This window comes from Nomascus leucogenys, chromosome 11 (genome assembly GCF_006542625.1).
Source record: "Nomascus leucogenys isolate Asia chromosome 11, Asia_NLE_v1, whole genome shotgun sequence".
Taxonomy (NCBI): domain Eukaryota; kingdom Metazoa; phylum Chordata; class Mammalia; order Primates; family Hylobatidae; genus Nomascus; species Nomascus leucogenys.
This window is the reverse complement of record NC_044391.1, coordinates 7,853,564-7,869,574: the sequence shown is the minus strand read 5'-3', so window position 1 is coordinate 7,869,574 and position 16,011 is coordinate 7,853,564. Positions and strand designations below refer to the sequence as shown.

Here is a 16,011-nt window from a genome sequence, read left to right as displayed (position 1 = left end):
GCACCCCGTGGAACACTTGCTGTGTGTGCCTATGGGGCTGAGGAGTGGGTGTGGGGATCAATGACCTGAACTGGAGTATGGTCTCATTCTTTCTGGAGCTCTCAGCTGTGCTGCTGTGGCCCAAATCAGGAGCTGGAGAAAACGTGGTGTTCAAATGCTGGAGAAAGCTGCTCCCTGTGGGCACTTAGCACAGGAGAGTATCACATTGGCAAGAAGTGAAGCCTGGAGAGCAAGATACACTTTCCTCCTACAGTGTTTCTTTGGTATCCTCTACTGACAAAGCTTACCTATTGTGCTAGCTGGCAAAGGAAACATACTTGGCCCATATCCATTTTCACACACCAGGCAACAAAGGGTGAATTTGTAGCTGAGAAGCAATGAACTGATTAACTGGAACAGTTACAAAGTAGTCTGACTCCTAGGCTTTTACCTCTGTGTTCTTTCTCCCTCTTACATGTAGTTTATCCTTTTCCTACTGATTTGAAATATTAAATACCTAAATTCAAAAGTGTTTGTTTCTGAACTTTAGCTTTATTCTATTTCATTGACATTTGTTTATTTTGTACTAAAACCACTGTTTTTTAATTAGAATAGCTTCAAATAAAAAACTGATATCTTGCAGGGTAAATAACTCTTCTTTTTTCTTTTTCAAAGTTTTGTTTTCCTGATTAATAGTCAGCTTCTCATGTATCATGGAAATCCTTTTGAAGTTTTGATGGAGAATTGGATTTATAAGTGTTAAATTGGATTTATGAGTTGTGTTATAAATGTATAAGTTATAACATAAATTATAACTTATAGGTTATAACTTATAAGTTATAACAAATTTATAACTTATAAGTTATAACATAAATTTATAACTTATAACTTATAAATCCAATTTATAACATAAATTGTTAATTTATAAACAATATAAAGTTATAAATTGGATTTATAAGTTGTATTAAAGATTTGAACTTATAAGTTAACTTGGAAAAGATGAATGTCTTTACAATATTGAATCATCACATCCAGAACTATATTGTTTTAAGAACGAGTAAAGAGATCAGATTTGGGCTTTTCTTTTTTTTTTTTTTTTTTTTGTTATTTCATACTTTTTTTGTGGAAGATTTGGTATTGAGCTACATTTCTACAATTGGTTTTGCTTGGAGTCAATCTGTTGGCCTTAATTTAAATTTTTGTAGTCTCTTTCTATATCCCACTGATGATTTGTTTGTATTAATAATTTCCTGAAAGGCTGGAATATATTAGTGATGAAGGGTATGGTCTCCGATATTAGCTGCCTCCATGTTAAAACTCAGCGCTGTGATCATGGGCAGGCAACTTAACCCTCTGTATAAATGTTTTCTCATTAATCAGATAGGATTAATAAGTGTGGTTATATGACAGAATTGAAGGATCAGCTAACTCATCTGATAGATTTAAGAATTTGGCACTGGGCCTGGAGCACATTAGGAAATAGTTACTTTCGTTGCCTTCCACCATCATCATCATTGTCGTCATCACTGTCATTGTCTTTGTCATTGTCATCCTGACAATGTTTATCACACTCAAACTATCCCGTCAGTTCTCCTGGATACGCACTATTACCTCACTTGTACATACTGGTTAGCCTCTTGGAAAGAGTCTGAACCACATTTGAGGTTACAATCTTTTACACGGTTGGCCTCTTCTCCCACCCTTACCCAATTTGAAGGACATTTCCCCGTTCTGTCTCTTTTGTAGGTGACATTTAAAATTTTTGGCTTATTTTTCCCCCATTAATTTTTCTTTCCAAGGTCAGTTTGAAGCTGTTTATAATCATGTTTATTCTTTAAAAGGAATTTATGGTTTTGTGGTCACTAAATGCCTGGAGCATGTATATAGTTTTGATAGTAAGCTAGTACCACATTTTCAGTTCATTTTAAAAACTCTATTCTGAAATCTATTAAAAAGGAACCTAATTTAAATATGTAGTATTTCAATTCAGCCTTTGCTTCTATAGCACATGACAAAACATGAGAATATGTATTTTATATTCGTTCTTTTCTTCTAGGTTTTCATACATTTTTTTATTTAACTCTTATTGCTCATGGTTATTAAGGGTTTTCATTAGTATTACTTGATATATTGAAAAAGAATTTCCAAGATATATTCAAGTTGTTTTATTGAAACAACTGCAAAACTGAGTGGGAAACTGGAAGACATTTCTGACATCTTTTTTGCCAATTTTTTTTTATAGGAATCAAGAACCCAGTCTCAGTTGCCAACAGACTCTTATGTGAAGGGCAGAAGGGCAAGCTCTCGGCTGGCAGAATTCCTCCCTGGTAACCACTTTGTTCTTCCTGACTTTCCCTGTCTTTAGTGCATTTTTATCCACAGAAGGCTGATGCTGTTGGTTACATACCAGGTAGCATGCCTTTGAGAAGAAGAGAAACTTTGTTCCGTGATCTTGGAACATTTTGTACAGCTGATAAAGTTTTGGATGGAAAAGAATATTATGGATTAAAGCAGAAAGGGGATCAGTGTTCAGTTGGGCTCATTTTATTATGAAACTTAAAGAAAACTTTCACATTGTAGTCCAGAGTCTAAAGTAATTTTTAATTTTGAGAAGTTCTTAGAATAAAAGTACATGGAATATAGTAAATAGCCCTTATGAACCTGTGATACAGCTTCAGTAATTAACCAGTGTTCTGTTCTTCATCTGTTTCATGCATCTCAGTTTTTTTCCTATAGGGTTTTTTGTTTTTATTTTTATTTTGTTTTATTTTATTTTTGAGACAGGGTCTCACTCTGTCACCCAGGCTGGAGTGCAGTGGCATAGTCATGGCTCACTGCAGCCTTGACCTCCTGGGCTCAAGAGAACCTCCTGCCTCAGCCTCCTGAGTAGCTGGGACTACATGCATGTGCCACCGTTCTTGGACATTATTTTTATTTTTTGTAGAGATGGGGTCTTGCTTTGCTGCCCAGGCTCATCTCAAACTCCTGGACTCAAGCAATCCTCCTGCCTTGGCCTCCCAGAGAGCTAGCATTATAGGCATGAGCCACTGTGCCTGGCCCCTACAGTATTTTAAAGCAAATCCCCGACATTGTAGTTTACCCTTAAATAGTTTTATAAGTAATTCTGTGTTTGCAAAACATAGCCACCATACTGTTAGCATGCCTAACAATATTAAAACTTATGCTTTAATACCTTGTCACACTTAGTCTGTGCTCAGCATGCCTGGTTGTGGAGGTTACATTAATGTTCTGTATTCAAAGTTGTGGTGACAGTGCTGTAGGAATCACTTTGATTCTAATGTGTTTTGAAGTCACAGAAAATAAATTAATATAGTTTAGAAAAATCTTAAATCCTTTACCCAGATAGATTTCAGATTTTAATTATATATGTCCCAGTTTAATTATGGCACTAGAGAGTCAATTATGAAAAAAACTCAAATATTAATTTTTAATATTACATGTTTTTGATAAAGCAGTGGTAAGGGAAAGCAAATCTGATTTATTGAGATCCTTTCTAATATGTGTTGGATTGCTTTCAGTAAGTTTCCTGATAACTCTGAAAGTGAGAAAAGCTGGGCGTGGTGGCTCACCCTTGTAACCCCAGCACTTTGGGAGGCCGAGGTGGGCGGATCATGAGCTCAAGAGATCGAGACCACGTGAAACCTCGTCTCTACTAAAAGTACAAAAAATTAGCCGGGCATGGTGGCGGGCACCTGTAGTCCCAGCTACTCCTAGAGGCTGAGGCAGGAGAATGGTGTGAACCCAGGAGGCGGAGCTTGCAGTGAGCCGAGATCGTGCCACTTCACTCCAGCCTGGGCGACAGAGCGAGACTCCATCTCAAAAAAAAAAAAAAAAATCTTACACGTGCTTTTCTAATGATTTATATTAAACCCATGCTATTTTGTTTAACTGGCATGAGATTACCAATCCATAATTTACTAAGTGTTTGTTCAGTAGGTGCATGTGGAGTCCTTCTATCCATACCTTTTTAAGGGAGTAATAAGTGCAAAGAGATTGTCTCTGGATTTATATTCTCTGTAATGTGCATTTAAACATGACTGTGTTCTTTCACCCAATATTTCCTATTGTGTATAAAACCTAATTAACATGACCCAAACAATTTAGAAGACGTACCCAGTACGGAGAAAAAGATGTAGTTGTTTGGTTGGCAAGAAAAATAGCATAAACCATGTAAAAAGTATTTTGAAGTTCACCTACAAATCTACCATAATCCCATTGCCCCCACTCCTCATGGCGTTTACCAAGCAGATTCTCAAATTTATATGAGGAACAAGTGTACAAGAATAGTCAAGACAGTTGTAAAACAGATGAAAGAGTTGGACGTACTTAATGGATAGCATGATACTTTTATATAATACTATAGTAATTAACACAGGTTGATATAGATATGGATAAAAAGATCAGCAAGAACTGCAAGTCTAGAAGCTGACTCAGTGCATGAGGGAATTTGGTCTATGATAACAGTGTCATCTCAAATCATTGTGGGGAAAAAGAATGGTGTATTAAATAAATTGTGATGGGGCAATTGACTACCTAGTGCAAGAACATTAAATTCCGATGTCATATCACTAAGAAAAAGCCCAAACCCATAAGTAAAAAAGTGTAGTATAAAAATATTAGGAAAAAATATGGGAGAGTATTCTTATGACTATGAGGCAGCAAAAAATTTATTAAGTTAAAAAATAAAGCTAAGTATTGAAACATATGACATGTGAAGATGTGTACCTATTATACAAGTGAAGATACTATGATCAGAATTAAAAGACTATGTCCTTTGGAACTGAGAAAAATTATTTATGGGATATGTAGCAAACAAAAGATTATCCAGAGTGTTTATGAACTATAAAATATCAATAAGAAAAGGACAACCCAAATTTTAAAAATCAGTAAAGGATACAAATAGGCAATTTATGGGAAAGAAAATATTAATGAGATATAAATACATTAAAAGGTGCCCAATAATATTAATCAAGGAATTGTTAGTAAAAAAAAAAAAATGATATTTTCACCTTTTTCAAGTAGCAAAATTAACAAAAACCAACAATGTGCAGTATTATTCAGGGTGCAGAAAAATAGGTTCTTCTGCTGTTGATGGAAACGTAAACAGCCAGTTGAGAGACATTTTGGTATTATTTATTAAGTACAAATTGAAAATACACACTGTATGCTCCAGCATTTCTATCCTGAGACAAAATGCCTTCATGAGAAGGCTTGTACAGCACATGAAGGCTATAGCATTGTTGCTTGTAGAATATAAAAATGTAAGCTACCTAAATATCCATCAATGGCTAAATAAACTGTTTTCTAGTTATGTTATTAGATACCCTGTGGCATTAGAAAAAAGGAGAGAAACGTGTGTATAGTAACATGGCTTACTGTTAGAATTAGTTTACTTGGGCTGCCTTAACAAAATACCTTAAATTCAGTGGCTCGAACAGTAGAAAAGTATTTCTCACAGTTCTGGAAGTTAAGAGGTCCAAGATCTAGGTTCCAGCTTGTTTGGTTTCTGGTGAGGGTTCCTTTTCTGGCTTGCCTTCTCACTGTGTCCTTACACTAGAGATAGGGGTGTAGGGAAGGGGTTGTTGAGAGAAACATTTCTTCCTTATAAAGACACTAATAATATCATGAGGGCCCTACTCTCATTTTATCCAACTCTGATTATTTCCCAAAAGCCCCATCTCCAAATATTATCACACTGAGGGCTAGGGCTTCAACAAATGAATTTTTGGGTGGACACAATTCAGTGCACAGAAATAGGTCTCACATTGTAGAGTAAATAAATCAAGTTTCTGATGATGTGTTCATTTTAACTTCTGTTTTCTTAAAAACGTTACAAAACACTATGATGCATACCTGTTTTCTGCCATCTAGGATAGGAAATAAAACACCACCGAAAGATTTGGAGCTGCCTAGACTAAACTCTGCCAATTTACATTTCTACCTACAATGTCTTACGATCATTCAATGAAACACTTACCAGGAGTAATACGACATTTAAAAATTCTTTCCAAAGTTAAAAGGGAAGAGATTTAACATGTACTCCTTGTTCCTTCTACTGTCCCCCATGCTCACCCTGACCCCCATCTCTGCCCTATCCCTAGGTAACAATAATCCTGATTTTCTCATTGCCGTGTATTCTTTCATATTATTACAGCATATACTATAATTTTCTTTGGCTACATAAATATGTGCATAGTTGTACAAAAAAGACTTGTAAAGTAGGTTACTAAACCCACTGTGATTACCTTAGGGGAAGAGGGAGTAAGATGAGGCAATTGTCAAAGGGGACATGCAATATTTTAATATTTTACAAAGAGAAAACATATGGGAGAAAGTGATAGCTACCTCTTTATTAAAATTATATAATAATGCTACACTTGTCTGGAACTAGCTGGTTTTCTCACAAACATAGTTTTCAACTTTATGTTTGAGTGTTCTGATATTTTAGATATTTAACATTTTCATACGAATTTTAGAATTTGTTTTTCCTTTTCTGTAAATAGCCTGCCAGAATTCTGATTGTGATTCTAATATATGCATTTATTAAGATTTTTAAACCCTCTCAACGGTTTTATAGTTTCCAGTGTATAGAACTTGCACAGCTTTTATTATATTTATACCTGGTACTTCATTTTTTTTTGATGCTGTGGTAAATGGAAATTAAGCATGTTAATTTCCGACTGTTCATTGTCAGTATGTAGAAATGTGATTGATTTTAACATATTGACATTCTATCATGGGAATTTGGTAAATCTATTTGTTTTAGTCCCATTTTTATAGATTCCATAAGACTTTCTTTCCTTCTTTCTCTCCTCTTTCTTTCTTTCTTTCTTTCTTTCTTTCTTTCTTTCTTTCTTTCTTTCTTTCTTTTTCTTTCTTTCTTTCTTTTTCTTTCTCTTTCTTTCTTTCTCTCTCTCTCTCTCTTCTTTCTTTCTCTCTCTCTTCTTTCTTTCTTTTCTTTCTCCCTCTCTCCCTTTCTCTTCCTCTCCTCTCCTCTCCCCTCCTCCCCTCCCTCTCCCCTCCCCTCCCCTCCCCTCCCCTCCCCCCCTTCCTCCCCTCCCCTCCCCTCCCCTCCCCTCCCTCCCCTCCCCTCCCCTCCCCTCTCCTCTTCTGTCTTGGAATCTTGCTCTGTTGCCCAGGCTGGAGTGCAATGGCGTGATCTCAGCTCGCTGCAGTCTCTGCCTCCTAGGTTTAAGCGATTCTCCTGCCTCAGCCTCCTGAGTAGCTAGGATTACAGGCATGCACCACCATGCCCTGCTAATTTTTGTATTTTTAGTAGAGGAGGGTTTTCACCACGTTGGCCAGGCTGATCTCGAACACCTGACCACAGGTGATCTGCCCACCTCAGCCTCCCACAGTGCTGGGATTACAGACGTGAGCCACCATGCCCAGCCAAGATTTTTTACATACATATTATGTCTCCTGGGAATGAATATAGTTTTATTTCTATTTCTAACCCAAATTCTTTTAACTAATTTTTTTCATGCTTTATTGCATTGGCTGGAACCTCCAATGCAATATACAGTAGAGAAGTGTGAGAGTGGACATCATTCCCTTGTTTGTGATCTTAGGGAAGAAGCATTTGGTCTTTCACCATTAAGTATCATGATTGCTGTAGGTTAATCACAGATGCTCTTGATCATGTTGAGAAAGTTCCCTTCTTTTCCTAATGTATTACCTCATTTTTATACTGCTATGAACAAATACCCAGGACTGGGTAATTTATTAAAAAAAGAGGTTTAATGGACTCATAGTTCGACATGGCTGGCGAAGCCTCACAATCCTGGCAAAAGGCGAAGGAGGAGCAAAAGTACATCTTACGTTACATGATGGCAGGCAACAGAACGTGTGCAGAGGAGCTGCCCTTTATAAAACTGTCAAAGCTCATGAGATTTACTCACAAGAACAGCATGGGAAAAACCTGCTCCCATGATTCAGTTATATCCCACTGGGTCCCTCCCATGACACATGGGTATTGTGGGAGCTACAATTCAATATGAGATTTGGGTTGGGACACAGCCAAACCATATCACTTAGTGTGCTGAGAACTTTAGTAGGAATAGGTATTGTACTTTGTCAAATTGCTTTTCTGCATCTATTGAGATGATCTTATAATTTAAAAAATTTAGTTAGCTAATTTAGTGATTGGTTGATTTTTGACTGATAAAGCAGCACTTGCATTCCTGGGATAAATTCGACTTGGTCATAATGTATTATCCTTTTTATATATTGTTGGCTTCAGTTTGCTAATATTTGGTAAAGAATTTTTACATCTATGTTTATGAGTGATACTGGTTTATCGTTTTCTTGTAATAACTTTGGTTTGGGTTCCTTTTGCTTTTTGGATGTGTGGGGATATATATTTCATCAACTTTCGGAAAAAAATTCCTCATTATCTCCTCAGATATTTTTTTCTGAATCCGTGTCTCTTTTATTCAGAATTCTGATTACACATAATTTCAGCCTCTTGTAGTAGTTTACAGATCACTCATGATTTGTTTACTTTTTTCATTGTTTTTTTCTCTCTTTGTTTCATTTTGAATAGTTTCCATTGCTGTCTTCAAGTTTACTAATTATTTTTCTGTCTAATCACTTATTGTCTAATTACCTGCTAATCCCATTCAGCTTGTGTTTTATTTCTTTATTTATTGTTATTTTTATCTCTACAAGTTTGATTTGCGTCTTTAAAAAAATGTCTTCCATGTATCTACTTAACATGGTTAAACTTTCCTCTAGCTTCATGAACATATGAATAGTGTTATAACAACTATTTAAATATCTTTGTTTGCTAATTCTATCATCTTTGTTATTTATGGATTGTTTTCAGTTGAATGATTTTTCACCTCATAATAGGTTACCTTTCTTCGTATTTTGCATGCTTGGTAATTTTTATTAGGTTTGACATTGTGAGTTTTACCTTTTTGGGTGCTGTGTATTTTTGTATTTTAAAAACTATTCTTACCTTTTATTCTAGGATGTGGCTAAGTTACTTAAAAACAGCTTGAGCCTTTCAGTCTCACTTTAAACTTAAATGAGACGAGAAGCATTTGGCCTTGAGCTAATTTTGCCTTGCTATTGAGGTAGAATCTTTCAAAGTATTATAACAGATGCACCTAGAATGAGGCTTTTACTTTGGCTGATGGGAGCAGGAGCTGTTGTTCCTGGCTGTCTGAACTTGGGGACTTTGTTTCTTCTTCTTCTTTTTTTTTTTTTTTAAAACTTTCATTTGTTCCAACGCTTTGGGTAATTTCTTCTTACACATTCACTGATCTCTACTTAGCTGAAGCTTAGAGGGCTGCTCTCTGCAGATCTCTAGCGTACTCTCTACATGCAGCTTTCTCCTCTCTGGTCTTGTGAACTCTGGCTACGTGGCCTCTCTGGATGCCCAACTATGTCACTTCAACTCAGAGATACTGCTGGAGCTGCTGTGCTGTGGTTTAGAAACTGTCTAGGCAGTAATGAAGGTGAACCCTGTGATTGCAGTAAGGCAGTCACGAGGTTTACCTTGTTTTCCTTTCTCTCAAGGATTGCTGTCCTATGTTGCCTAATGTCTTACGTCTGAAAACTGTTATTTTCTATATTTTGTCTTTTGTTTTTTTCACCACGTCAAATAAGAGGGTAACTTTGTTCCCTGTTACTCCATCTTGTCCAGAAGTGAAAAATCTCTCACATACCTGGAAGTTCACTTTCTAAATTATAATAGAAATTAGATGACTAGAAATATTTGGATCACATGTAAATAAGCTAAAAGTAAAAACATGATAAATTTGGTTATGTTGATTTAGGGTACTCAGGGAATTTTTAAAAACTATATTACATTTAGACAGTGAACTCTAGAGAGTTTCTACTGTAACAAAACACCTTAATACCATAAACTAGTTAGCTTGTAAACAATACACGTTTCTCAAAGTCCTGAAGGCTGGGAAGTGCAAGATTAAGGAGCTGGGGGATTCAGTGTCCCATTAAAGGGGGCATTCAAGAGGGCTCATCCCATTCAAGAGGGCTTCACCCTCATGACCTAATCACCTCCCAAAAGGCCCCACCTCCTAATGCCATCCCAATACCTTGGGGGTGAGGTTTCGAACTATGAATTTTGGGGGAACACAGTGGTATATGTTAGAACATTTCAATAATAAAAAAATTAAAACAGAGTGCAAAAGAGAACAGTTATAAATTTGGTTGTTATATGTTATTTCCAAATACAGCAAGTTTTTCTTTATTTGCATTTTATGTGTTGATAAGCTTTAAATAATCAATAACCGAAGTTATCTTTCTTCAGTTTTTTGTATTTATGATGAGCAAAGAAGTCATACATAAAATGGAAATCAGTTCTTGAGTCCAGAGAATTAGTTATGTTCTCCCATATCTTTCTCTTTGAAAACAATGTATTTTGATTATCGGGGTTCCTGAAGATCCTTGAGCGCTTTCTGAACCACTAAATTACACATTTTAGACTGATTATAGTCATGGTTCTTTGAAAATGGGAGGTTCCCATCCATGAGAATGTAATTCACATGAGTACATCCATGAGATTGTAATTCCTATCACCGTATTTGCCCAGATAGTCTGTTTCAGGGTGTTTTCTCTGTCAGCACTTGCAGCTCAGTTCTTGAGAGTTTTTTGTTCTTGAGAGTTTTTTTTTTTTTTGAGATGGAGTCTCACTCTGTCGCCTAGACTGGAGTGCAGTGGCACGATCTTGGCTCACTGCAACCTCCACCTCCCGAGTTCAAGCGGTTCTCCTGCCTCAGCCTCCCAAGTAGCTGGGATTACAGGCACGTGCCACCACACCTGGCAAATTTTTTTTATAGTTTTGGTAAAGACAGGGTTTCACCATGTTGGCCAGGCTTCTCTCAAACTCCTGACCTCAAGTGATCCACTTGCCTCGGCCTCCCAAAGTGTTGGGATTACAGGTGTGAGCCACTGCATCCAGCCAAGAGTTTTAATTACCTCACCTCTGTGGTGGTTTCAGTAGAGTGTTGCTTTTTGTTTTATAACCATTTAGATCTGCTTTAATGTAAACGAAGATGGGTATAACACAAGGAAAATGCTGTCCTTTAATCTAGGGAAGTTTGACACTCTATTATTTTGTTTAATATCTTGACAATTTTTATTTAATGTTTAGTATGCCTCAGGCACTGTTCTAAATGCTTGAGATATGTTGATAAAGAAACAAAGATCTCCACCCTTATGAAGCTCAAAGCTTTTAAGGAATTTACACAGAAATAAACTAACAGATACAGCGTGTAAATTATCAATTATATAATACGTTAGAAGGTGGAAAAAGGTAAAAGGAGCAGGATAAGGAGATTGTGAGTACTGGGTAGAGGAGTGCAGGGTAGTGGGATGCATTTTTAAGGAGGCCTCATGAAGGAGGGATATTTGAGCATGTGAAGGAATTTCCCATTTGGGAAATAGGGAAAGAGCCAGACAGAGGGAGCATTCAGGGTGAAGACCCTGAGGCTGGAGCCTCCTTGGTATGTTTGTGGCTTTACAAGACTTTGAGTAGAGTACACAAGGAGGTAAGAGGAATAGGAAATGAATTGAGGAGCGGGGAGGATCAGATTCCATGGGAGCTTGTAGAGTTTTAAAAAGACTCTAGTTTTTACACTGGTCCTCACAAGAGGTTTTACAGGATTTTGAAAGAGGAGTGCCATTACCTGACTTGTATTTTACAAGGATTTTAGTGGCTGGTGTATTGAGAATTGACTGGGGTCAGGGAGTACAGGGCAAGGCGAGCATAAAAATAGTGAGGCCACTGCAACATTGTAGGTATCAGGTGATGGTGGCTCAGACCAAGGTGGTAGCAGTGGAGGTGGTGAGAAGTGGTCAGATTCCAGATATGTGTTATAAAGGTAGAGTCAATGGGACTTTGAAGTAGATTGGCGTGAACCTTTTCTAAAAGTTTCCTCCTCGGAGAAGCAGAAGAATGCTTGAGAGTAATTTGAATCTGTGCTACATTTTATGTGTAGAAATGTGATTTTTTTGACATGTCAATATAGTTTTTAGTAAAAGCTTCTGCTAAAATGATTTCAAAAACAATTATATGATATTTTGTGTGATGATGACCTACTATACAGTACTTTTTTATGTTAAGGAAAAGGTAGATAGTTAGTATGCTTATCCATAAGATGACATCCAACTATTTGCCTTCCTATGAATATTTTACAGTGCCCGAAGTATTTAAAAACTTAAATAGTTGACAATAGCAAATTGATTTTACTTAGAATCAAACCTTTGAATGATTAAAAAATATATAAAATAAAGCTAAGAATATTTTGTAAAATGCCCCTCACTGATTCCAGATACTGGAATTGAACCCAAAATGACCAATGGGAGTGCTGAGAATATTAGATTCAACTCCAAACTTTTGTCTTGGTCATGTAGTTTACTACTTCAGCTTCTCTTTTACATCTTCTCATGAAGAGAATTATTTCTTTTATCAGTTGTTTTTTTCCTAGAAGAAGGAAATGCTAAAAATGCCATCAGGACAGTTCAAATTTGCATCCAAGCTCCTATTTCAGTCATCTTAACATTTGAACTTTATGTGACAGCTTTTCTTTGGAGTGGATTTCATTTCGTACAAGAATAGGAAAAACTTTTCTATTCTTAGAATGCTTTAGAATTTTTTTTTTTAAAGTAGAATTTTGAAAAGGTAAAGTTGTTTATTCTCATTGGCCTTCTCTCCTCTCTATTTAAAATAGTCCCTCCATCCCCATCTTTATGTATATTAGAAAGCAGTTATTGAGGTTAACCATTTGGTTTCCCATTGGAGCCATTTGGATATGTTTCTGAGGGTCTACTTAGATTTTGTTTTGCCAGTCTGTCACTGGTCTTATTAGCAGTCAAATCTTAAGACTTCAATATGTATTACTTCGAGTTTTTAATGTTGGAATGATTAAAATAACAGAAACAAAAAAATAGGGAGTGGAAAACTAGCAAGTAGGCACAAGTTCAAGGAATCCATTACTAGCTGGCTGAGATCTTTAAGAAGTTGGCTATGGAAGAAGATGGAGTGATTAATTATTATGGTAACTGCTTGTTATTACTATTTGCTTAGTCAAATTACTTAGGGAATGGGGTAATTATCCTAGCTATTCGAAATCTTTGAAAACAAGTCTTTTATATTTAGCTAGCAGTATCCTTTTATCCACTTCGTTATGTTAAAACTTGCTATTTAGGACTTAAAAGTTACTTTTGGGACATACCATAGTACTTTACTTACCACAGTAAAAGTGATTCTGAAGGTTATGTATGTATTTTCATTGCATCAAGGCTTAGAAATGTAAGCATACATATTTGGGCATCTCTAGATGTACCCACTAATTTTGGATGGATCCAGATATTCTACTAGGTAATAATGCCAACTCTGAAGGCATTCACTTAATTGTAAACTGTTAATTTGAGTAACCAATCTTGTGACATTAACTGAGAACCCTGTTGGTCCAAGATAAATCTTAATGTTTTCTACTGAGAAGTCAACTATTTTTACATCTTATTATGTTGAGTTTGCCAAGTTTTACTAGTTATTGCAAATGGTATTGTAACATTCCAATTGTAAAATTTCTAATTTGGGGAGAAATTTTCAGGAACTTTTTAGCATGCAGTCATCTTATTACTTTGAGGTAAATCTGGAATTATGTCCATATGCAAGACTTTTTCTCAACTGCCTTACCATATTACCTATATTTATTGCATATGTAGGAGAAGATGACACTGTGAATTTTAAAAATAATTTTTCTGTTGTTAGCTTTTTAGTTGGAGAAGGAGCCTACAGATGGGCAGTAGATCATGGAATACCCTCTTGCCCTCCTAACATCATGACCACAAGTGAGTAAAAACTTAAAAAAAATTAAGCTATATGAGCATATATACCTAAAAGTATAATATTGCTTCTGTTATGACCCATGTAGTACAGATATTTATGGAAGAATACTTATATGTTGAAAGATTTGTAGTTAAAAGATACATAGAAAGTTATTTCATTTTAAACCACTTTTGTATTCCTGAGGTCTTCTCACTGCTTCCTTATGCTTTTATAAAAGTATTACTAAAAGATCCCTTTTAGAGATTGCTTAAAATAATTACTACTAATAAAACAATAATACCACCCTTCAATGAGAGAGAGAAAGAGAAGAAAATATAGGTCAATATTTAACAGTCCTTGAGCTGAGGGAAGGACTTTTTAGATACAAATGCAAGGGAAGGAAAAACAAAGGTGTGAGTACATAAGAGTTAAACTGAAAAACAGTTATCACAAATATGACAAAGGGATAAATATCCTTAATCTATGAAGAAATTTACCAAATTAAAAACAGCACAAATACAAGTAATCACCTAATATAAAAATGAATCAAAAGTCCTAAGTAGATAATATAACATAACTGACAGGCAAATTCAAATTAAAATGAGTACGTGTTAAATTTGTTCCCTTTTAACTTTTGAAAGATTTAAAACATATTACTCCTGGTAAGTGTTTGCACTTAGATTGTAAGTATAAAGGTAAATTGGCAGAGATTTTAGAGGACAACTAAGTAGTGCAGATAAAAAGCGTTAAAAGCCATGTTCTGCTTCTAGGAACCTGTCACTGGAGATAGACAAAAATTTATATAGAAGGGTGCTCAAGTGAGCATTATTAAGAATATACAAAATTTTGAAAAACATCTTATACCCAACACAGAGGAATATGAGTAAATAAATGATCATATATTCTTACAATGAAATGTTATGAAGTAACTAGAAATTGTTGTGAAGACTAATCTCTGATAATGATTAAATCTAATGACTTTAAAAAAAGTGAAAAATGAAGTTATAAATATGTATATGTTTGTGTATATGTCTATTTAAAAATATTTGCATAAAATGAGAAAGAAATATTAAAAACATACACTATTTTTTAAATAAAAATTTTATTTTTATCACTGAAATCTGTGAATATAATTTAAATAATCAAATGAAAAAGTGAGGATTAACTCCAAGGAAACCAAGTTAGTTAAATAGGGTGTAATTAGCCAGGTGTGGTCGTGCACTCCTATACTCTCAGCTACTTGGGAGGTTGAGGCAGGAGAATCCTTTGAGCTTAGGAGTTTGAGGCTGCGGTGGGCTATGATTGCACCACTGTATTCCAGTTTGTGTGACAGAGCGAGACCTTGTGTCTAAAAAAAAATTAGAATGAATATTCGTGTAGTGCTGAAAGTTGTAATATAGGGAGGCTAGAGGGAAGAGAAATGTGTGTGTAGCAGTAGGGCTGGAATATGAGAGTTTTAAATTCCCATGATCCCTGTCACTAATTATGTCTTACAGTCTTTCCAATGGAACTTATTTTACAGTCCTTATATCAGGCAAACAAATTAGGTCATCTGTCAGTTCCCTTTTTTTCCCTTGGAGACAGGCCACCCGGCCCCTTCCAGTCTTGAGTCTTACTAGGCCTGCTGTGTGGCTGCCATCCTGGACTGTGCCTTGCTTCACCTTGTGATCTCCTTCGCCTCTCTCCAGTATCAGGTTCTCTGTTTCCTGGATCTCATGTGTTTTTCTTCCTTGTTTTATTCCTTATTCAGTACATACGAGACTGAAAATCAGTTTCCCTTAGGTTTTTGAAGAAATTGTTCTGTTACCATCTGGTTTCCAGTCTTGCTATTATTATGCAAGACTCACAAATATTGTGGTGTATTTTTTCTCTTTGGAAGGAAGCTCTTAATTCCCATGTTTTGATGATCACAATGAAGCATCTTGGGGCATTTTTTTTTTTAAATTCTTTATGTTGAGTGCTCATTTTGCACATTAAGTCTGGACATTTATAGCTTCAGATTTGGAGAAATTAAAAAAATTTTGGGATAATTTCTTCCTTCACATTTTCTGTATTTTATTTTCCTAATACCTATTTTTTAAACACTTTTAATTTTAGGGGCACATGTACAGGTTTGTTATATAGGTAAACTCATGTCACAGGGGTTTGTTGTACGGACTATTTGGTCACCCAGGTATTAAGCTAAGTACCCTTTAGTTACTTTTCCT

The 16,011-nt window shown here is 35.7% G+C and overlaps 1 protein-coding gene across 4 annotated transcripts in view; it reads left to right on the top strand.

Moving 5' to 3' along the window:
- The window catches only part of TASP1 (taspase 1), a 259,919-nt gene that overhangs the window by 59,975 nt on the left and 183,933 nt on the right, over positions 1–16,011 (top strand). For 3 of the 4 annotated variants that reach the window (XR_004032224.1, XM_003252048.2, XM_030821990.1), the window contains 2 exons: positions 2,222–2,306; positions 13,748–13,827. The exons of the other annotated variant lie outside the window; for it this stretch is intronic. Coding sequence is in view for 2 of the 3 variants with exons in the window: in XM_003252048.2 (XP_003252096.1) it covers positions 2,222–2,306; positions 13,748–13,827 (165 nt within the window). In the remaining variant the exon portion in view is untranslated. The remainder of the gene's footprint in view (positions 1–2,221; positions 2,307–13,747; positions 13,828–16,011) is intronic. 4 annotated transcript variants of the gene reach the window in all.